Consider the following 21,448-nt stretch of genomic DNA (forward strand, 5'->3'; position numbering starts at 1 on the left):
GTGAGCAGTCGGCCAGCGCCACTCCCCCTCCAGGCCAGGAGCCGGGCGGGCGCTTGCTGAGCCTGCTCTCCCCTCCCCTCCCCTCCCTGCAGGCTGGCGGCTCTTCGACGACAGCACGGTGACCACCGTGGACGAGAGCCAGGTGGTGACGAGATACGCCTACGTCCTCTTCTACCGCCGGCGGAACTCTCCCGTGGAGAGACCCCCGCAGGGGCCCCCCCCGGAGCACCGGCCTGACATGGCCTCCAGCGCCGAGGCGGCCGCCAGTCAGGTGAGGGCTCTGCCAGGCACCAAAGGGGGGACCTGTCCGCTGGCAGCCTCCTGGGGGGCTTTGGGGGAGAATCGGGGTGCAGCTGAAGGCTGGGACTCGGCGTGGGGAGCTGGGCGGCACACACCGGTATCCAAGGGGGTCCAAGACGAGCGAGGGTGTGTCACGAGAGGCCCCAAAGCCTGGAGCTGGGGAGAGCCAAGGGGAGCCCCCAGGGCTGGGGCAGAGGCAGCAGGGCCCCTTCATCCTGAAGCCCAGTGGGAGTTACAGAGCCTGGCTCCCTGTGACCCCGGCGGGGGATGCCCGGGCCCAGGCTGCGTGCCGGCCTGAACGAACGGCTGGGGCCAGAATCGCGGCTGAGCTGGGAGAGGGCTCAGCCACCAGCCCTGGCCACGGGGGTGAGGTGGAGGTGCCAGCCGGGAACGCGAAAGCAGCCCGGGGAGAAGCCAGTCTGCTGGAGGGCATGCCTGCCTAGCGTAGCGCCGGGCTGTGCGCGTGTGGTGGGCAGCAGGCCATGGTGCCAGGCTGCCCAGCCCAGAGACCCCGAATTCACCGTGTGACCCCACCAGCCTGCGCCGCTTCCATCTGGCAGCGTGCGCCCTTTGGCAGGCCACTTGCTCTTGGCACAGCTGCTGCTCCCCGGCCCAGCCTGGTCTGGGAGGGGGTGCTGCCCGGATACCCCCTCGGCTTGCTGCCTGGCACAGCCTGTGCAGCTCCTGGCGTTGTCTCTGCTGCCCCACCGTGGCTGGCTGCACCCCCTTTCTGCGGCTCTTCCTCACCGTCTGGAGGGCCAGGACACCTCCCGTTCCGCTCCCAGCCCCCTGCAGCGACGGAGCCCGTGGCTGCTCGGATGCCCGTCTGCAAGCAGCAGGCAGCGCCGGGCTGCTCCCTAGGGCACGGCCAGCTCCGGGGCACTCGTGCCCACCGGTAGAAACGCACCGTGACTGGCTGCCTCCGCGTTCTCCTGCTGTGGACAGAAAGGCTGGGCTGCAATGGGCCATCCCCGGGAATGCTCCTCTGCGACTGGCTGCCGTCCGACTCATCCTCCGGTCCCACCTGCGAGAGCTGGGCTGTGACCGGCTGCCGTCTGACCGCCCGCCTGTTCCACGCGCTCCGGGGCCACTGTCCTGGGGCTAATCTCAATCGCTGCTGGGCCCCAGCTGGCCGCCGGCCTGGCTCCGTGGCTCCCCCGAGAGCCTGCCTAGCGCCGTGGGCCGAGCCCGTCCCGCCAGCCTGCTGCCCGCCTCAGAGGCTGTGAAGAGCTGGGGCAGGTGCAAGTGGGGCGGGGGCTGGCCGGCGAGGCGAGGCTGCCTGGTGTCTTCTGCCAAGGCCTGACGCAGGTTTCCACATCGCAGGCTTCTCTGATCTGGCAGGAACTGGAGGCTGCGGAGGAAGAGGCGGCGGAGGCTCGCAGGAGGCGGGCCAGGACTCCCTGGAGGCCCTGCAGCCGGAAGGCGAGCCAGGCCGCCCAGCGGCACCCCGATGAAGGCTGCCTCCGATACTTTGTGCTGGGCACTATGGCAGCCATCGTGGCGCTCTGCCTAAACCTCTTCTACCCCCTCGTCTACCAGACCCGCTGGAGATGAGCCGGGAGGGCAGCTCCCCGGGCTAGCCCAGTCCTGAACAATTTCCTCCACCCTGGCGAGGGCTGCTCTGCGCCCAGGGGATTGGGACACCTCGCCAGGTAGGTGCTGGACACATGCTGCCCCAGAGCCCCGGGATGGACAGAGCCCCACGGCTGTGACACACAGGCCTGCTTGCTACGGTGGAGAGACGCCTCTGTGCCCGCTCGGCCGCCTTCCTCACAGGATTGCTCCCTTCAGAGTCTTGGGCCAGGCTTCGGCCGGCTCGGGCTGGCTGGGCCTCCTGCAGGTGCGGACGCTCTCCAGGCCTCTCTGCCCCGTCGGCAGCGCCCTGGCAGCAGGACGGCGCCCGTGCAGAGGTGGTAGCCCTCCAGCAGCACCTGTCCGGGCTGCTCCAGCCAGACTGACAGACGAGCGTCATGCAGCGGGGGCCTGGCACTGCTGCTCTGCTCCGTGGGAGCCGGGGAGAAGGGAGCAGGGCCTCCTCGCAGGAGTCGCCTCGTGCTCCTCGCACCCTGGCCCTGCCCTGCCTGTGATTGCACAGGCCCCATCCCAGGCAGTGGCTTGGACTCTACCTCCCTGGGAGAGGGGCCGGGCCGGGCTGCAGCGCTGAGGAGGGGGAAGGGGCGTTCCTGCCGGGGCGGCAGCAGAGGCCTTACGTGGTGGGAGCTGGCCGCTCTCCCTTGTGCCCCGCATGGAACCTGTTAATAAAGCCGGGTGGTCCCAGAGCTGTGGTGCCCGGCTCCTTCCTCTGCCCGGCGCCCGCGCGTCTGCTGCTGGAGGCTCGCCCAGGGTGGAGGCACTGGCACTGCACCCCATCTGTGCTCCCAGCCTTAGTCGCGCCACCTCCTTCCTGCGTGCGCCACTCCCCTCAGCAGCCAGTGCGCAGGGACCTCTTGGGCTGCCGCTCACCGAGGGCAGGGAACAGCACCCGGCTGTTGCCCAGCCTGCGGGGAACCTGCGCTCACAGCTCTGCCAGTGCCCGCCGGCCCTGCTTCTCAGGCGCTGGCAGCCGAACGCTTCCCCCGTCGCCGAGCCCGACAGCCTGCACTGCAAACTGAGCAGAGCCAGCCCCACGCTGCCTCCCAGGACACTGCCGCAGCTGCGCCGAGAACGGGGCCAACCAAGCACCAGGCCGCAGAGCTTGCCGGGGGAGAAGCGGGGCTTGTGCAGTGGTGTGCCGAGCGCATGCACCGGCCGGTCTGTGTAGCTGGGCTGGGCAGGAGAAGCCCTGCTGACACGCAGAGGGGAGTACCAGGAGGGGCGCCTGGCCTTTCGCCCAGGTGTGTGCGCTGTGTCACTGCCCCATGCTGATCCCCCTCTCCCCAGCTACGTTAGAACGGAGACCCAGGGTCCTGCAAGGACATTGCTGCTCCCCACTCAAGAGGGCACCACCTGCATGGCTCTGCGTTCAGCCGTGGCCAGCAGGCCGGAGAGCGGGCTCACGGTCTGGCCTGGCCTGGTGGGATGCACAGGGCCTCCGCACCCTGGAGCCCCCCCACACCTCAGCAGGGCCCACCTTGCTGCGCGAGCTCCCCGTGCCTGAGGCTGGCAGCTGCCCCGTGCCCTTAGAGGCATTGGCCTCACGCTTACTGCAGGGGTCAGGCCAGATCCTGCCCCTCCCTTGGGGTCTCCTGAGGCAGGCCGTGGGGATGGCATCCTGGCTCTTACTCTGGTCTTTCCTTGGCACTGGCCATGCCAGGCCCAGGGCTCCCGTGGGAGTGCCACCCCCGGCTGGAGCCGCCCCTCACTCAGCCTGGGGAAGCACAAGCGGCCCTGGCCCCGGCGCTGTGCTCTGGCTCACAAGGTGCCAGGCAGCGTGCAGAGACTCCCAGGCAGCAGGGACCCTTGGCCCCTCCAGTCCGACCACAGGAGCAGATCTAGGAAAACAACCAGGCTTGATTTGGAAATGGCCAGGGATGGAGAATCCCCCACAGCCCTTGGGAAATGGTTCCCACGGGTAATTCCCCTCATGTTAAAAATGTACCTGTCTGAATTGTCCAGCCATTGGATGGGGCTAGACCTGTCTGCTCGGCTGGGGAGCCCGCTGGTGAATACTTGCTCCCTGTGCAGCTCCTGTGATCCTCACCTGGTACGTCTCGGTGCTTTCTAAACAGATGCAGAGCTCAGTCACTCTAAGGCCGGTGTTCGAATTCTTCCTTCGTTCTCGGAGCTCTTCCCTGCCCTCCCATTTATCAACAGCCTTCTGAACTGTGGGCCCCAGAACTGGCCCCGGGTTCCAGCGGTGCCAAACAGAGGTACAATAACCCCCTGCTCCGACGAGATTCCCCAGGTTTGTGCATCCCAGGCCTGCCTTAGCCCTTCTCGCCACAGCATCGCATTGGGAGCTCATCTTCAGCGGATTACCCAGCAAGTCCCGCACATCTTTTTCAGAGTCCCTGCCTCGCAGGAGAGCGTCCCCCAGCCCGTAAGTGTGCTCAGCGTTCGTCCTTTGTTCCCAGCTGGATACGTTTCCATTTAGCTCGAGTAAAATGTTTCTTGGAGCTCAGTTTACCGAGCTCAGTTTACCAAGCCAGCTAGATCGTTCTGTGCTCGTGACCTGTCCTCTTCATTATTTACCCCTCCCCCCGTTTTGGTCATCTGCAAACTTTTATCAGTGACTATTTCGTTTTCTTCCCGATCATGGATAAAAACATTCAATAGCGTAGGGCCAAGAACTGATCCTCACGGAACCCCACTGGAAACACCTACTTGATGATTCTCCATGTGCCGTTACACGTTGAGATCTATCAGTTAGCCAGCTTTTAATCCATTTGATGTGTGCCATATTGATTTTATATCACTCGAGTGTGTTAATCAAAATGTTGTGCAGTGCGAAGTCAGACGCCTTACAGAAGTCTGTTACATCAACACTATTGCCTTTATCCATCAAACTTGTCATCTCATAAAAACTAAGTTATTTAGACAGGATCTGTTTTCTATAAATCCATGTTGATTTGCATTAATTACATTACCCTTCTTTATTTCAAGTCCTGTATCAGCTGCTCCGTTATCTTTCCTCGAATCGATGTCAGGCTGACAGGCCTATAATTACCAGGTCATCCCATGTATCCTTTTTAAAAATTCTCACATTAGCTTTCTTCCAGTCTTCTGGAACTTCCTCATGCTCCAAGGCTTACGAAACATCACCATTAATGGTCCAGCACGCTCCTTAGCCAGCTCTTTTAAAACTCTTTAAAAAAGTTATCTAGACCTGCTGGTTTAAAAATGTTTAACATCCTCCAGAGGTACTACTTTATGGACAGTAACAGCATGTCTGGGCTCAGCAAAGGTGGTAAAGGACTCGGGGGGAAGGGGGGTGCTAAGCATCATCTCAAGGCTCTTTGTGATAATATCCAAGGTATTACGAAACCGGCTGTTTGTTGCATGGCTCGTCCTGGGGGTGCACAGTGTGTTTCAGGGCTGATCTACGAACAGGTCCGCAGGGTGCTGAAAGTGTTCTTAGAAAGTGGGATCCAGGGTGATGCCCTTACTTACACTGACCATTCTAAGCAGAAGATGGTGACAGCCTTGGACATGGTTTATGCTCTGAAATGATGTGGTCATACTCATTACGGATTCAGTGGCTAAGGCTTTCTCCTGCTTTACCTTAAAAAACAAACCATCCAGAGATACTAGTGGAATGGAAGGTGTGTTATCCCCATAGGATGAGACTGCATCATCTGGTTTTTTCCCCTCAAATACAGAACAGAAATATTTATAGACCATCTCCCTTTTCTGCATATTTATTGATAATTCTACCATTGCCATCTAGCAACAGATCAATAGCATTGCCAGGAATTCCTTTTGTTCCTAATACACTTAAACTCCTTCTGATTGTCCTTCAGTCTTCTGGCGATAGATTTCTCTTTACATCCCTTTGCTTCCCTTATCAATTTTCTACAATTTCTGGCTTCAGATTTATATTCATTACTTTCGACTTCCCCCGTCTTCCATTTGTGTTGTATAGTTTTTTTACAGCTGCCTTCACTTCCTCTCTGAACCGGGTTGGGTTTTCAACAGTACAGCCTTCTTCCTTGATTTGTGGTTTTCTGGATGTCAAGTATCGTGTCCATAAACAATTCCCAATGATCATTCACATTTTTCTAATTAGAATTCTTCCTCTCAGCTGATTTGCCATTAATTGTTTTCAGCTGTGTGAAATTGGTCCTTTTAAAGCACCAGGGTGTGTCTGTCTCACTGGTCTGGACTTTATGTTGGTTGCGCTTTAGAAATGCGATCGAGTTACGATCCCTTGTGCCTAACTTATCGTGGATGTTTAGTTCTGGGATCAGTCAAGGCGAGGCCGGATACCTGGACACAACTCTGTAAGTGAAGGGATTGTCAGCTAGAATCCTGGCCCGGCTGTGTTCTCGGTGCAGCTGCCACGTGCTGCGCTGTCGGCGCTGGGCGTCTGATTCCCAGGGGCCCGCCTCCCAAGCTGGGTGTCCTGTGTGCCTCTGCTGTTTGCGCAGGAGGCAGGATGCAGTGCAGCCAAGCCCCAGACGCTGGTTCCTGAGGCCCAGCCCTCAGCGTGTACCGCCCTGGCTGGAGAGCGCGGTGCTGGCGTGGACGTGCCTCAGAAGAGTGCCTGGCTGGGCACGGCCCTCCCATTGCTGGGGTCCCTGTGCTGCTGAATCACCCCCAGCGCCTCCTGTGGAGCCATCTGCTTGTTTCTCGACGGCCACAATGAGAGCACCTGCCTGGCTCCTGCGGGATGCCAGCTCCCCGGTGATGGTCGCGTGCCCTGAGCCTGGGCCACTGCCACGCGCCCTGGGACTGAATCGCCAATGAAGTGCCACCCATGCCCCTATCTGCTCCAGAATCTGCTCCCCCAGCACCGGGTGCGCCCGCAGGAGAGCTCAGGGCTGGGGACTGGCTTGGGGACCTGCAGCTGCCTCCACAACCGAGTCACCCACTGCAGCCGGGACAGGCTGCCGCAGCTCTGCGCTCCCTCTTGGAGCAGGGAGTGGGGGTCACTGAACGCCGCCTCCTTGGTGCGTCTCCTTGGGGCGAGGATGGCTTCATGGAGGGGGCCAGGGCTGGCCTCCAGCCTGAATTCAGGAGCAGGGCACTCAGGCCCACGCAGCCATAGCGTGTAAGCCAGGAGTGGTGCGGGGAGGGTGGCTGCAGTGTCTCTGCAGAGCAAGCTGCACTGGACTGCCCGTAGCTGTGCCAGCCTGACTCCGCGGCCGGCAGGAGCGTGGCTGGCTGTGGGACTGGCCCTGGCAGCAGCTCCTCGGCCCCAGGGCCTCACAGCACAGCCGCTGCGCTCCAGAGTAGTGGAAGCCCTGCCGGTCCGGCTCCTCGGGGCGGGGCGGCCGTGGGCCTGTGTGCGGAGGGCTCTGCCGAGTGGCTGCTCGCACGGGGACAGGAGGAAGCGGGCGGTTTGCGGGCAGAGGCTGTGCACGTGGGAAGGTGCCGGCGAGGTGCTGCTGGCTTTGGGTTCCTCTGCGCCCAGCCTGCGTCCCTGCCCTTCTCACTGTGCAAGGCAGCACTCCGGACGCCCGGCCCCGGCCTGCCCTCATCACCCTGTGTGCAGCTGCTGGCACTGCGGGTGCCCACACTAAGCCTGGCTGGGGGCAGCCTGGCCTGCTGGCCTGCTGACTCCTGCCCCAGCTCACCTCCAGCTCAGCCTTTCCTACAGGCCCAGCACAGCTGGGGTCCCTGAGCGCGCTGAGCCAGGCCTCAGCCTGGGGGCTGGGCGGGGCAGGAGGGCGCCGGGGTCCCTGCTGCCCGCTGCTGGAGCCTCTGTTCTGGCCCCAGTCCAGCCGGGCTCCCCCGCATGCGGCAGGGTGGGGGGCTGTGTGGGGGGCTGGGCTGCCCTCTGACCTTCTTGTTCTGTTTGCAGGGCGTGACCCCCATGTCGTTTGGCTCCAACGTCGCCCCTGAAGGAGGCCCCCCGCTGCCCTCCGCCGGGCTCCCGGCTCGCTTTGCCAGCCCCCCCGAGCACCCCGCCCCCTCCTACAGCAACATGGAGGAAGTCGACTGAGGCGGGCCTGGCCCCGGCAGCTGTGGAAGGGGGTGTTCTGTGGCTTTCCCCCTCCCGCCCCTGGCTGGGATTCCCTGCCCCTCCCATGGGGCGCAGGCTGCTGCCGTCCCCTTCTCAAGCACTTTCCACGCTGCCCTGCCAGCAGCCCCTCTGGGTAACGGTTTCATCGGCTGCCCGGCAGGGCAGAGGGTAGGAGGGCCTGGGCCTGCATGTACAGCTGGGCACCCAGGGCACAGTGCTCCCCAGCCCCGCCCTCCATCCGCCTCTGCCCACGGGGGGCCAGAACCTGCCGCTCCTTCCCAGGGCTCCAGCTCTTCCCTGTTGCCAGGGCCAGGGCAGCAGCCTGGGGCGGTAGGGGGCAAGGCAGGGGCCCGGCGTGCAGGCCCGGGGAGGGTGTGACCAGGGGGGCTCTGCCCTGTCTCCTGTAGCCAGCAGTCCCAGGGCGGCCGGCTGAGAGCGGAGCTCGGCCACGTGGTGCTAGCGCGGCCCGGTGCCCGGCTGTCAGTCCAGGAGCCGGGGGAGGCACACAGGTGCCGGGAGCTGCCTGCTCCGCTCCTGGGTAGCCCAGGGGGCGCGTGTCCTGCCCTGTCCTCAGCCCGGCAGCCCCTCCCCACCCCGAAGTGCGGGGCCGCCCCAGCCCTTCTCGTGCGTTTGCGTTGGGTTTTCTGCTGGAATTTTGTTCCCTGTTCGGGTCTTGGGCAACGCCTGCTGCTGTTCCACGAGCATCCCCCTGGCCGGCCCCCCACCTCCCTGAGCCGGCCGGGCAGGCTGGGCCCTCGCCCACAGCTGCTCTCACTTTGTATAAAGTTGGTGTTTGTCTTCACTCCTGGGTCAGTGCATTCCACTGTCTGCTGCGCTATGGGGTGAGGGGCCCTCCAGCGACCCACCACTGCAGCCGAGACGCTTTAGCAAAACAGGCCCTGCATGGGCCAGGCCTCAGTCTGCCAATGGAGCGCCAGTCCCGGGGGCAGCGGCAGGGCAGGTGCTGTGGGGCCCTGGACTATGGGGGGCTGGGCTAGGGGAGCAGGGGCTAGGCTGGGTGGAGCAGGGCAGAGGGAGGAGGGGAGCTCAGGCTGGGCTGGGCTAGTGTGGGGCGGGGCAGGGGGAGCCTGGCCCCCGTGTGGTTAAGAGGGCCTGGGGCTGCAGCCTCTTCTCTGAGTGTGGAGGGGCTGCAAACCCCCACACCACCCACCCAGGCGCTGCCCTCCATCAGCTGGCCGTGGGGACAGGGCAGCAGGCGGCTCTGAGTCGCGGGTGGGGCCAGGCAGGTCCCTCCCTGTGCAGAGCCGGGCACAGCTCGAGCCTGGCCTGAGAGCCCCACACGTGGGAGGCTAGGACCTGGGGAGATGCCCCTGTGGGGCCCATTGCAGCCGGGGGTGCCTGAGGTCAGGGTTGCTCGGGGCCTTCCTGGGGCGTGGAGGAGAAACCCCCCTGAGGGAGCGGAGCTCTGGGCCGTGCCGGGGGGTGCAGGTCAGACAGCGCAGCAGCTCCCCGAGCTGTGCCCCCCGGTCTGCTGCGGGGGTCCAGAGCTCACTGTGACGGTGGCTGTTGAGGCCCCTGGCACCTCCAGCCGGGCGGCTTGTGTCCCCTGCATGAGCTCAGGAGCCGTGGTGTGGGGCTGGACCCTCCTGCCCGGCCTGGAGGCCGTGGTGCTTCTCTCCCCACAAGGCAGGGGGTGCTCGGGGGTCGCTGAGCTGGGGGCCAGGCCAAGGAGGGCCCATCACTGCCTCCTTGGTCCCCGCAGCCCTTCCATGGGATCCCCTGGGGAAAGCCAGGGCTGCAGCGAGCCACCTGGTTGTCGCCCACTGAGGGGGCCAGCACCCCTTCCCCCACCTCATCCCCTCCCCTGCAGCCCAGGCCTCCCCTCCCCCCGCCCACACAGTGCCCCAGTGCCTTGTGAACTGCCCGGCCTGCCCCCTCCCCACAGACCGGCTGAGAGCAGGGCAGGCTGGGCCTGGGCTGGGGGCAGAGACCCCCGGCACAGCCAGCCATGGGCCCGGAGGAGACAGCAAGCAGGGGGGGGCGGCATTCCCTCCGTGCCGTCCTGGCCCCCCGGCCCTCAGCACTGGCCTGCAGAGACCAGGCGGCAGGACCCTGGGCTGGAGGGCTGTGGCTCAGGGGTGAGGGAGGCGGTGACGCCGAGGGCTGGACCCAGTGAGAACGTCACCCTGTGCCAGGGGAGCCGGGGCAGATCCGCTCGCCCTCGCATTCAGCCGACACCCGTGGGCTCCCGAGCCAGGCTGTGTTAGCACGACGGGTGTAAGCCAGACCTGAGCCGTCGTTCTGCCGCCTCCTGCAACGCAACCTTCCCGCCTGCGGCCGCTGCCACCCAACAAACCGCGCAGCCTCCTGCAGCCCCCAGACGGCCCTTCTGTAGTGGCACGGCCCACGCCCCGCCAGTAGCGCCCACCTCACAAAGGCGGCGCACGTCAGCCCTGCCCTGCCTGCCCTGCCCACCTCCCAGGACAGCGCCGGGCTCTGGGTGAGCCGCCTGTCCCCGCCAAGGCCGCCCGGCAGGAGAGACGCTCTCCAGCCCTGGGGCAGCCCCGCCTGCCACCTGCAGACAAACAGGAGCCAGGCTCAGGCCTGGCTGCGACATGACCGTCCGCCAGCGCGGCAGGGGTCACGTACAGCAACTCGGGCCCCGGGCCACCCTCACTTCTACCAGCGCTGCCCACAGCCCTGCCTGGGCCGCACACGGCACCACGGCCAGCCGCCGTGACCCGAAAGAGCAACAGCAGCACGCGGCCCCTCCACAGCAGGCGGCGCCTGCCTTGGCCGTGGGCTACAGACAAACGGGCCAGCTCGGCACCCGGGCGGCTGGGTCCTTGGCTGACGTGGCTACCTACCTACCTTGGCTCCTGCTGCCTTTGGCCTCGCCGCACCCCGGGCTCCATACCTCCCCCCGACGCCCCACACGCAGGCCCCTTCCCGCCCGGCCCCCAGCCCTGCCCCACTGGGACACATGCGAGAGCAGGGGCTCTGACACTAGCGTGGGACGGGGCAGGCCCCGGGCCTGGGAACCGGTGCAGAACATCCACCCTCCTGCCCCGGTAAATGCCTGCCCCGACCCCACCCTGCCCAGGGAGGGGGGATGTGGCGGGTTGGTGCTCGAACCATGGCCGCCCCTGGCCAGTTCACCCCCACCCCTGGAGAAGGGGGGCTAGCAAACCCCTAGCCCCCTGGGGGCCCCACCCACGACGCTCCTAACTGGAGGAGACGCCAGCCCCACGGGGCGGCTGGGGCCTACCACAAGGCATGGGAGCCCCATTGTCTGAGCAGCGAGGTGACCCCCGGCTGGCTGCTCCTGCAGCCCCTGCCCCTCCCCCCCGTTCCTGGCTGCTGCCCTCCTTATCCCAGCCCCCCCGTCACTGTCAGCACCCCGAGGTCACCAGGCAAATGGCCTCGCCTGTCCCCGCGCAGCCGTCGCTGAGCCCCCCCCCCTCCCCCCGCCCTACCCCACCTGGACAGCGTCACTGACCCTGGCCCTGCTGCTTTGGGCCCCCCCTCAGCCCACGAGCAAAGGTTTCACTTCACCATGACACCGAGGAGCTGCTGACCCAGGCCCCGGTGACACACACACACACACACACACACACCCCCCCGCCCTCGGCCTCCTCCCCAAGCCCTGTGTTCACACGCAGGCCCAGGCGGGCGGTGTCTGGCTGGAGTGTAAATGTCCCAGCACAGGGCGCTGTCACTTGTGTTCGCTTGTGCCTGGCTCCGGGCACACATCACTGCACGGCGCACGTGCACTCACACTTGCACAGCCCCATGCACGCTCGCACGTGCACACGCGGAATCGCACACTGCATGCTGCAGGTAACAGCTGCACAGCTGTGCGCCAGCTGTGGGGTACCTGTGCAGGGTGCTCAGACATGCACCGCGGGGGATGCTCGTGTGCCACAAGCAGGCAGGTGGCCAGTGCTGCACACCCACCGCCTGCACACGCACACTCACACTCAGCAGCCTGAGCTGGGCAGCCTGCTGCAGCCTGGACCAGGGAGAGTCCCGCTGTCACCCCTGGCTTCTGTCCGGCTGCTCAGCCCCGCGCCTGGGGCTGGGGGCTTCGGACCCAAGCCGGGGAGCCCCTGGAGCAGCCGCTGGATGCCGCTAGCCGGAAAGGGCAGGGCCAATGGCCCAGGGGGCAGCCAGGGCCTGGACTCACCCCAGGGGTGTGTGGGGGGGGGAGCAGGAGCTGCCTGTCCCTGGGGCTCCGGCTTTGAGGTGCCCGGCCTTGGACGGCCCGGCCAGGTGGCTGCCCCCCCCCGTGCTGGTGCCTCAGGAGACAACCCCCGGAGCCGGCCCTAGGCCGGGGGGGGCCGGAGCAGACACGTGGCTATTCCAGCTGTGCGGGGGGGGGGGCCGGAGCAGACACGTGGCTATTCCAGCTGTGCGGGGGGGGGGGGGGGGGCGCAGCAGCCTGGCCCGGCCGGTGCCGCTCTCGGGGGGGGGCCGGGCGCTCCAGGTGTGCAGCGGAGGGAGGCGCGCAGAGCGCGTGCTCGGGATTCCAGATGTGCGGCCGGGGTCGCGCAGCGCGGGCACGAGCCCGGCCGGCGGGGGCGAGGAGCGGAGTCGGACGGGGCTGCCCGGCTGCAGCCGCGGAGGCCGGAGGCGGCCCGGGTGAGTGTCGGGGGGGGCCGGTCCCTCGGCGCCCGGCCAGTGTCGGGCCCCCCCAGCTGTGACTGTCCGGGGGGGGCGCTGGGACCCGGCCCTGCCCGCGCAGCCCCCGTGACCTTGGAGCGGCCGCGCAAACCGGCCCGGACGCCTGGGTTCTCTGCCGGGCGCGGCAGGATCGGGACCATCCTTGTCTTTGCGGGCCCGGAGCTGTGAACTGCCCCGGGCCGGGCCGGGCCGTCCCTGCGTTCCCCGGCTGCCCGAGGCGGGCCCCCCGCGCCGACACGCCCGCCCCCGCCCCGGCCGCCCCAGGGTGACGGGCCGCGAGCTGCCCCGGGGGCGTTAACCCTGCGCTGGGCCGGGCCGGGCTCTCCCCGCTGCAGTGGGGCGGCTGGGAGCTGGGTGTGCACCTGGGGTGTATCTGGGGGCACCTGGGGTGTATCTGGGGGGCCCCGGGCGAGCAGGGCTGTCCATGGGTGTCCAATCCCCGCCGGCGGGCACAGAGCACAGGGCAGGGGACGCCCCTCTGCCATCTCCTGCGCCCCAGCTCTCACATGGCCCCGGCCCGGCCCCCGTGTCCGCTGGAGCCTTGGGTGGGAGACGCACCCAACCTGGGCTGCCCACGGGGTGACCCCTCAGCACCCAGCCAGCCCTTACCCCGCCCCGCCCTGCCCCTTGGAACAAACCGCACCCGTGGGGTGGGGGCTGGGCCCTGTGAGACAGCGGGGTGTCTGGGGTGCTGAGAACCCCTGGGGAGCGTGGCTGTGGACGCTGTAGTGGGGCTGTTTGCGGAGCCGCAGCGTTAATTCCTCTGTCGTCCCCCAGCCCGGCCCCGCGCAAAGCTGGACAGTCAGGGGACGCCCGCGGTTCCCTCCCAACGCAGGGCGGCGGGTCCCTGGCAGCTCCGGCCTAGGGCGCTCTGGGGCTGCCACGTGTGCTCCCCTCTGGGGCTTCGGATGAGCTGCGTGTTCCCCATTCACAGCCAGGCTGAGCATGGCGCTGGCCCGGCCCTGGTGGAGCAGAGGAAAGAAGCCAGCGACCCGATGGCTGCACGGGTACCTCCAGACACCCCTGAGGGTCTGAAGCTCAGACGAGGCCCTTCCCCACCTGCTGTCCATGGCTCTGCCGACCTTACGAGAAGGGTGGTGCCCAGAGGGCAGAGCAGGGCCGGGCGCTCCTGGCTTCTCTTGCCAGCTCTGCCCCTGATTCTTGGGCCAGTCTCTTGCACAGCTGTAAATGGGGGGGATGGTGGCCCCTCGGCTGTGGGATGGACGGGGAGCCGGGCTTAACATGGCGTGAGCTCTGCATCCTGCCCCTCCTCTGGGCGTCCGTTCCGCCGCTGGGTCCTGCCCCAGTACCCACGGGCTGTGTCCTGGGCCCTGCTCACTGCTCAGCCCGGGCCGCTCGTAGCTGGAGTTGGCCCAAGAATCGCTTTGGAGATCAGTGCCGAGTCCTTGAACCCAGGAGGCAGCTGCTGAGCGTCCTGGTGACCCCACCCGGCCGGGACAGATGCTGCAGCCAGGCCCTGACCCGGGAGGAAGGAGCCAGGGGGAGGCAGCGCCCGTGCTGCACGTTCCCTGTGCCCGCCTGGCGATGGGTCAGAGCTGGCCCACGCTGACGAAGGGCGCAGGGCTCCTCCGCTTCCTCCCAGCGCCGCGGGGAGACGGATGCTCTGAACATCCCTGGCCTGCCAGCGCGGGGGTGGCGCGGCAGCAGGCAGAGCAGGGGCTCGGGCCCCAGTGCCCCCTGCAGGGCCCCCCGGATAACGCATGTTCCCGCAAACGCTGGAGAAGGGGTTTGGCCCAGCTCTGCTGGTGCCCCTCACAGCCCCGGGCGCCTGCCACGCATGGCTCCGCCGGTGCCCCGCGGCGCAGACCTCAGACCCTCCGAGCAGCGCCGGCCAGGGCTCCCGTGCTGCCGAGCTGCGAAGGCCCCTGGGAACTGGGGAGCTGCTAACTCGGGGGCAGTGGGTTTAGGGTTACCTGGTGGGGGGCAGTTCCCAGCGGAGGAGACAGTTTGGGCTGGGCTGTGGCTGTGGGTGCAGGGCTGGCTGGCGCCGCGCTCTGTGACGGACGGTAATGAAACGACTTGGGAAGCGTGTGGTTGGAGCAATCTACTGATAGCCGCGGGCCCGGAGGGGAGGTCGATGGCTGCGACGCTGGCGTGTCTCCGCTGCCCAGGCAGCTCCTGGTGCACGGTGGCTCCGTTGCTCTTGCTGCCCCTGCAGTGGCTGGGAGGGGTCGTGTCCAGGGCCATGCTCCTGCAGTGACGCCTGCCATCCCCCGGGCTCCAGGCCCGTGGCAGTACGTGGCCATCTCTGCTCCCTGGCTGGAGCGGGCTGTCGCTCTAACAGACCCGGGGAGCTGCTCCGGGCTGGGCGCGGGCAGGTCGCAGCTGAAACTCATGATGGCAGGAGGATCCGGCTCAGAGCCAAGCTGCGTCCAGCCCAGCGGCCCGACTTGGGCGGTGGCAGCACCAGATGGTGCGGAGGAAGGTGCCAGATGAAGGATGATCTGCCTGGCGCGAGGTCTCCTGGTCGCTGGTAGAAGGCCAGTGGGAGGTGGCAGTCCCTTCCCCAGGCTCATCGCACAGCGGGGCACAGTCTTACCTCGCGTCCGTTTTCAATTCCCCCTCCCCCCCCGATTTCCTTGAACGTCCCCTTGTCCTTGTGCTGGGGGCAGGAGAACAGCCCTTCCCGGTCTTCGTGCTCAGCCCTGTTCCTGGATGTCTAGCACTGCCCTTCTCCCTCCACCCCAGGCTCTCTCTCCCCAGCTCCGGGTTGTCCCGCGGGGGAAAGGCACCGACCCTTACCCAGTTCAGACACTAGGGCCCAGGGTCACCCATTCCCAGGCCGTAGGGCTCCGGGTGTAATTCTCTGCGGGTTGCAGGATCTGGTATCAGTGCAGGAGCTTTACCCAGTAATATCCGTATTCTCTGTTTATTACCAATGACCAGCACAGAACAGACAGGCTAAGCATCCAATGCTCTCCACTCCCAGTGAGGCAGACAAACGTCTTCTGGTGGCCAGTCAGGATTCGATCATCTGGGGAGTCCAGCTGCATGATCTGGTTGCAGGGGGTTCAGGTCCGGCAGCTCTGACGTTGGGTTGTGTCCTGGAGTTAGGTTCTACAGAACTTCCTTTTGAACCTCAGTTTATATTGCTACAACTTGGGTCCTGCTTAGCTACACCTTCACCAATCATTTTAAACTAAAGTACGACAAAATACCAGTCCTAGCCCGTTACAGAACAGTTCTTTAACCTCTCATATCCCACCCCCTGAGCTGATTTCAACAGTGCACAATTAGTCATGCAACAGACAGAGACAATCCAAGAACCAGACAGAGTCATTCCCATAAAGGACAGAGAAGTGGGGACCACAAAGCAAACAATACAGCCGTGTGTGTGTTACCACCACAACTGTTGATCAGTGATTGCTGGCCAGGCTGGATGCCCTATCAGTTAGCTGGTTTTAATCCATGTAATGTTCATTTCATCTTGTTCTAATCTTGTCATCCAAATGTCGCATGGCACCAAGGCAGCAGCCACCTGGCAGACGTCTAACTCGGTTATGGCAGCACTATTCCCTTTATCCACACACGTCTTCTTCTCCACAGAAGATAGCCAGTTAGTTAGACAGACTCGATTTGCCGTAACCCGTGTTGATTGGCACTGATTACATTCCAGTTCTTTAGTTCACTAGTGATCGAGTCCCGTAGCAGCTACTCCGTCCTCTTGTCTGGACCCGACGTCAGGCCTATAATTACTGGGTCAGTGAGCGCCTCAGCCAGCTCTTTTAAAACTCTCAGATGCAAGTTATCTAGACCTGCTGATTTTAAACTGTCTGACTTTAGTAGTGGCTGTTTAACATCTTCCGGAGCTGCTCGTGGAATGGAAAGAGAGTTATCACCAATACTGGTGTCAGGATTATTTTTATTCCTAATATAATTTTAAAACTTACTTATTGTCTTTAACTGTGATGGCCATAGATTTCGCCTTGTGTCCCTTGGCTTCCCTTATCAATTTTCTACAAGTCCTGGCTTCTGATTTGTATTCATTTCTATAAACTTTCTCTGTCTTCCATTGGTTATATATTATTTTTTTATTTTTACAGCTGCCTTCAGTCCCTGACTAAACCAGGTTGGTTTTGTAACCAGTGCAGGCTTCGTCCTCAGTTGTGGGGTTGTGGCTTTTGAGGCACTCGTGTGGTGTTCTTAAATGATTCCCAATGATCATTCACGTTTTTCTGTTTACATTTTTCTTCCCATTTGAGTTGGCTCATAACTATTTTCAGCATTGTGAGATGGGCCCTACTAAAGCACCAGGTGTGTTTACATAGTCCTGGGCCGGACCTTACGCTGTTTGCACGTTAGAAATGTGATCAAGTCCTGATCTCGCTCTTTGTACCCTGCTCGCTTGTTAATTTAACGCCCTCCTGGCTTCTCTAGCCAGCCCCTCCCCAAGGAGGTTGGTCCCCTTCGGCTGCGGTGGAGACCATCCAGACCGTACAGCCCCTCTCCCCCTGGAAGGGGGACCAATGTTCCACGAAACCTACCCCACATGTCCTACCCAGCCAACGAGTCACTGCCCTGCTGTCGACTTTGCTCATGGGACAGGAAGGGTCTTGGCGAAGATGGGCACACGTCCGAGTGCCCCGATGACCCTGCTAGCTGCGAGACATCCCCTGACAGTGCCCCTAGCGCTGATATGAACCAGCCGCAGGGGATCCTTGTTTGTCACCTTGGAACGCTCCACCCGGCCCCGCACACTCGGCTGCACCTTCGCCTTGCGGCTGCGCGTTGCCTGGCTCGCTGGAGTCTTCCCTGCAGGGAGACTCTGAGGTTCCCTTTGATCCGCAAGGCAGAGCCGGGGAACCTCGTTCTACCTGGCCAGGTGTCCACGCCAGGCGAGGCCGTGGAATCAGTTCCACGAGCTGGACCCTGCCCTCTCCAGCACGGGCATCACCCCGGCTGCAGCGGTGCAAACTCCCAGCTCTGCTCGTGCTCCTCAATCCCGACCCGCAGCCCCCTGTAGCCCTCCCCCCAGCTCTGCTGGTGGCCTCAGTCCTGACCCGCGGCCCCTGCTATTCCAGCCCTCCCTGGTCTCGGGGTTACCGGGTTTGCAGCGGTTCCTCCCCTGAAGCCCAGCCCGAGGGTGACCCAGCAGTGGGAGCCCGCGGGGCCCAGAGGGGAAGGCAGAGCCGGGCTCAGGGCGGGGCAGCTCGGCCCACCCCAGGGAGCTTTTCCCTGAGCTGGCTGGCAGTTGCTGTCCCAGCCGTGGTTCCTGTGGGGCAGGGAGATGCCAGCTGCTCTGCGGGGCCTGGTCCCCACGGGCGGACATGCAGAGAGGGGCGGTGGGAGGGCAGCGGTGGGCCCAGCCTGTGCGCGTGGCTGGGGGGGTGTTGGGGTCCCTGGAGGCCTGGGGGAGCTGACGGCCTGTCTCCATTTCCTCTGCAGGGAGCCTGGCCCTGGCCCAGGGCAGCTGCTGTCCGGCATGGAGAGCGACATCTACGACGCCGTGCTGGACGCCACGGACAGGGCTGGCACCGGCTGGTACCTGCCCTACCCGCTGGGCTTCCAGGTCCCCCTCGCCAGCGTCCTGCTGCTGGAGATCGTGCTGGGCGCGAGCAGCAACCTGGCGGTGCTGGCGCTGTACGGCCTGCGGCCCGGCCTGGTGGACTCGCTCAGCAACGTGGTGACCATGAACCTGCACGTGCTGGACGCCCTCACCTGCGTGGCGTGCGCCCCGCTGACCGTCGGCGTGGTGCTGCTGCCGCTGGGCCGCGACGTTGCCCTGCTCTGCTGCTTCCACGAGGCCTGCGTCACCTTCAGCAGCGTGGCCACCGCCGGCAACCTGCTGGCCATCAGCCTGGACCGCTACGACATGTCGGTGCGGCCGGCGCGCCGCGTGCTGACACCCGGCCGCACGGCGCTGCTGCTGGCCGGCGTCTGGCTCCTGGCCCTGCTCGGCTTCTTCCTGCCCTTCGTGGAGATGGAGTTCCTCCGCGGCCCCGGCCCCGGCCCGGCCGCCCGGCAGAACCGCACGGTGCTGTGTGTCAGCGTCGCCGCGTACCACGCCGAGCTGGGCCTCTACTCCCACCTGCTGCTGCAGGTCCCGGCCTTCTTCGCCACCGCGGCCGCCATGCTGGTGGCCTACGCCCGGATCCTGCGGGCCCTGCACCGCGACGTCGGCAGCCGCGTCTGGCGCAGCAGGAGCCAGAGGAGGAAATGCAAGAAACGCTCGGTGCCGGGCGCCGGCCCGGGAGAGGCCACAGGGTTGTCTCAGGCGGCGCCGCCGTGCCCCCGGCCCATGCGGGTGCAGGCCTCCGTCTCCGTCATCGTGGCGCTGCGCCGGGCCCTCAAGCGCCACCGCGCCCGCCGGCAGCGCCAGAAGCGGGTCTTCCGGATGTCGCTCAGCATCGTCTGCACCTTCCTGGTGTGCTGGGCCCCCATCTCCGTCGCCAACCTGCTGGTGCTGTGCCGGGGGCCCAGCCGCCTGCTGGTCAAGCTGCGCCTGGCCTTCCTGGCCATGGCCTACGGCACCACCGTCTTCCACCCGCTGCTCTACGCCCTCGCCCGCCAGAAGCTCCGCGCCGCGCTGCGGGGCCGGGTGAAGAAGCGGGTGGTGTCGGTGCTGCAGGTGGAGCCTTCGCCCGGGGGCAGCGTCATACACAACTCCTGGGCGCAGCCCCCCAAGGGCCGCCGGGCCGGGCCCCCGGGCAGCGAGGGGGCCGAGCGCTGCCTCTCCGAGACGCTGAAGGCGTGAGCGGGGCTGGCACGCGGGCAGCACGGACCGGACTGGGGCACGGTGCCACTTGGTTCCTGCCGCGGCTCCGCCTTTCCGTGCGTGGCCTGCGGGACACAGACTGGGGGGAGCCCTGGCCCGCAGCGCACCAGGGGCGCTTGCCCGGCGCCCGCTCCCAGGGCCGGGCCACCTCCGTTCTGGGGTGGCAGGGGGATGCTGCCGGCCCAAGGCTGGAGGTGCTGCGACGCGGCAGCATGGGGGGTCCCGCCCGCCTCCCGGCATCAGGCCACGTCCATCCCGGGCCCCAGGCGGCTGCAGGAGCTGGGCCGAGCTCACGGACAGCGACGCGACGCCTGCACTGGCCCAGGGCAGCCCCTGGCGTCGGGAACGGCCTGTCCAGCCCCCCACGGCAGGGCCCTGGGCCTGCCACGCGGGCTGAGTTCCTCCGCAGGGGGCAGGCTGCTGGCGAGGAGTCGGGCCGGGCTGGCGCTGAGCTCAGCTGCGTGTGCCTGAGCCGGGGCAGGGACACACACGTTCCTCTCCTGTTTGTGTAGCCCCGTCAGCCCGGTCCTGGCCCACGGTCCTGGGCGTTATTTCACCTGCGGCAGACATGCAGCCACCTCTGGGGAGGGGCGAGGCGGCTGCGCACCCACCGCCACGTGCTGCCGTGGTGGCGGGCGTGAGGGCGGCTCCAGGCATGCACTGGCCTGGCGCGATGAGGCGCTGTCCTGTGCCCCCCGCCAGTGGCAGGGGGGGCCTCACCCATTCTCTGCGTGCTGAGCCAGCACCGCTTGGCCTGGCCCGGGTCACACGCTGGGCGAGGGGGGGCCATGCGGCTGCCCCCCTCTGACGCCAACCCTCCGGGCACAGCCCCGCCTCTCCCTGGGCGCTCTGCCAGCCAGGCCACGGGGCTGGCCCCCGCTCAGAGCACCCCCTCTGCCGCGCCAGCCGGCCCTGGGTTCCAGTCCTCTGCGTCTGGTGCCGTGTCTCGTGCCGGGGCTCGCCACGCTCCCCAGCCCCGCCGCCTTCGTTCTCCACCTGCAGACGGGGCGTCCTCGTGGGCCCCCCCATGCTGGAGCCTCCCGTGGTCGGGGGAAGTGCTCGGTCCTCGGGGTTCCCGCTGTCCATCGGGTCCCCCAGGCCCCCCTGCCCCGTGCGCCTGGCTTTCAGTGCGGCAGGGCAACGCCTGGGGAAACTGAGGCGCGTATTGGGCTCATAACGGTATTCCCACCTTCGTGGTGGGGGCGGCTCCTTGTGCTGGGGGTGGCTGAGTGTGTAGGGTTGTGGGGGCGGCTCTGTGTGTTCGGGCGGGGGGTGTCTGCGTGGGTGAGTCGGGGCTGCTGTGTCTGGGGGGGATGGTCTGGTTGGAGGTGGCCGGGGCGGCTCTGCGTATCCATGGGGAGACGGGGGGGCCTGCGTGCTGGGGGCGGTTCTTTGTGTCCATGGGGGTGGGGGGGTCTGTGTGTTCATGGGCAGGCTCGGGGGTCTTCATACCCATAGGGGGGTGTCGGGGGGGGGGTCCCTGTTTGTTCCTGGGTCTCTGACTCCCTCTCCTCTGCTGTTCTCCCAGCCCCGTGCCCGGCTCGCCAAGGACACCCCCAGGCCCCCTCTCCCCCCATCACCCCAAAGCCTCTTCTGCCAATCTCAGTAAAGGTGAAACTCGTCAAGTGTGGCGCCGTTGCTTGGGGGGCTGCTCAGGCCCCCCCATTTCCCCACTCGGCCTAGCGCAGCCTGGCTGGGTGACCCCCCGACTCCCTACAACAGCCGGCACAAGGCTGAGGCCCCCAGACCGTGGGGGGGGGGCTTTGGGGCTGAGTGGCGCCTCAGCAGCTGTTTCATGGGGGGGTCTCCCCTTTGCTGCTCCGGACCCCGGGGTTAACGCTTCCCCCTCCCGGCAGAGAGAGCCAGGTGGGGAGGGGGAGACCCCCCCCCCCTGCTTGTACAGTGGTGGGGCTCACCCCCCCAGCTCCGCTGGTGCCCCTCAATCCCGACTCGCAGCCCCCAGCCCAGAGCTTTGCGGGCGGTGACGGGGGCAATGTGCCCATGCCAGGCTGCCCCTGGGCTGAGCTCTGCCCCTTCCCGCGCCCCAGGCCCGCCGGCCACAGGGGCGGTTCCCAGGGGGCTCCCAGGCCAGCTCAGTGAATAGCCGTGACCCTGCCCCGCCCCGGCCCAGCCCGGAGAGCTCGCTGCGTGCGCAGACCCTGCCCTGCGCTGGGGGAGCCTGGCCTGAGCCCAGCTGGGCCGGC

At 65.8% G+C, this 21,448-nt stretch overlaps 3 protein-coding genes across 6 annotated transcripts in view; all 3 read left to right on the forward strand.

Annotated features, from left to right (window-relative positions):
- USP19 (ubiquitin specific peptidase 19) overlaps window positions 1-9,600 on the forward strand; it is a 28,294-nt gene extending 18,694 nt beyond the window's left edge. For 3 of the 4 annotated variants that reach the window (XM_067540891.1, XM_067540899.1, XM_067540906.1), the window contains exons 25-26: window positions 93-271; window positions 1,624-2,579. In XM_067540891.1, coding sequence (XP_067396992.1) covers window positions 93-271; window positions 1,624-1,854 — 410 coding nt within the window. In that variant the 3' untranslated portion in view covers window positions 1,855-2,579. Of the gene's footprint in view, window positions 1-92; window positions 272-1,623; window positions 2,580-7,702 lie in introns of those variants that run through there. The other variant, XM_067540913.1, reaches the window with a different exon arrangement.
- On the forward strand, window positions 4,308-6,466 carry LOC137148276 (uncharacterized). Its single transcript, XM_067540923.1, has one exon. It carries the CDS (start codon window positions 5,080-5,082, stop codon window positions 5,407-5,409), a length of 330 nt encoding a protein of 109 aa, XP_067397024.1. The 5' UTR covers window positions 4,308-5,079; the 3' UTR covers window positions 5,410-6,466.
- Window positions 9,601-17,951: 8,351 nt separating the features above from the next.
- On the forward strand, window positions 17,952-20,478 carry LOC137147703 (G-protein coupled receptor 22-like). The gene has a single exon (XM_067540023.1). It carries the CDS (start codon window positions 17,952-17,954, stop codon window positions 19,221-19,223), a length of 1,272 nt encoding a protein of 423 aa, XP_067396124.1. The 3' UTR covers window positions 19,224-20,478.
- The last annotated feature ends 970 nt before the right edge of the window (window positions 20,479-21,448 follow it).

This window comes from Emydura macquarii, unplaced genomic scaffold (genome assembly GCF_026122565.2).
Source record: "Emydura macquarii macquarii isolate MOO-44397 ecotype Brisbane River unplaced genomic scaffold, CSIRO-AGI_Emac_v2 contig_71, whole genome shotgun sequence".
NCBI lineage: Eukaryota > Metazoa > Chordata > Testudines > Chelidae > Emydura > Emydura macquarii.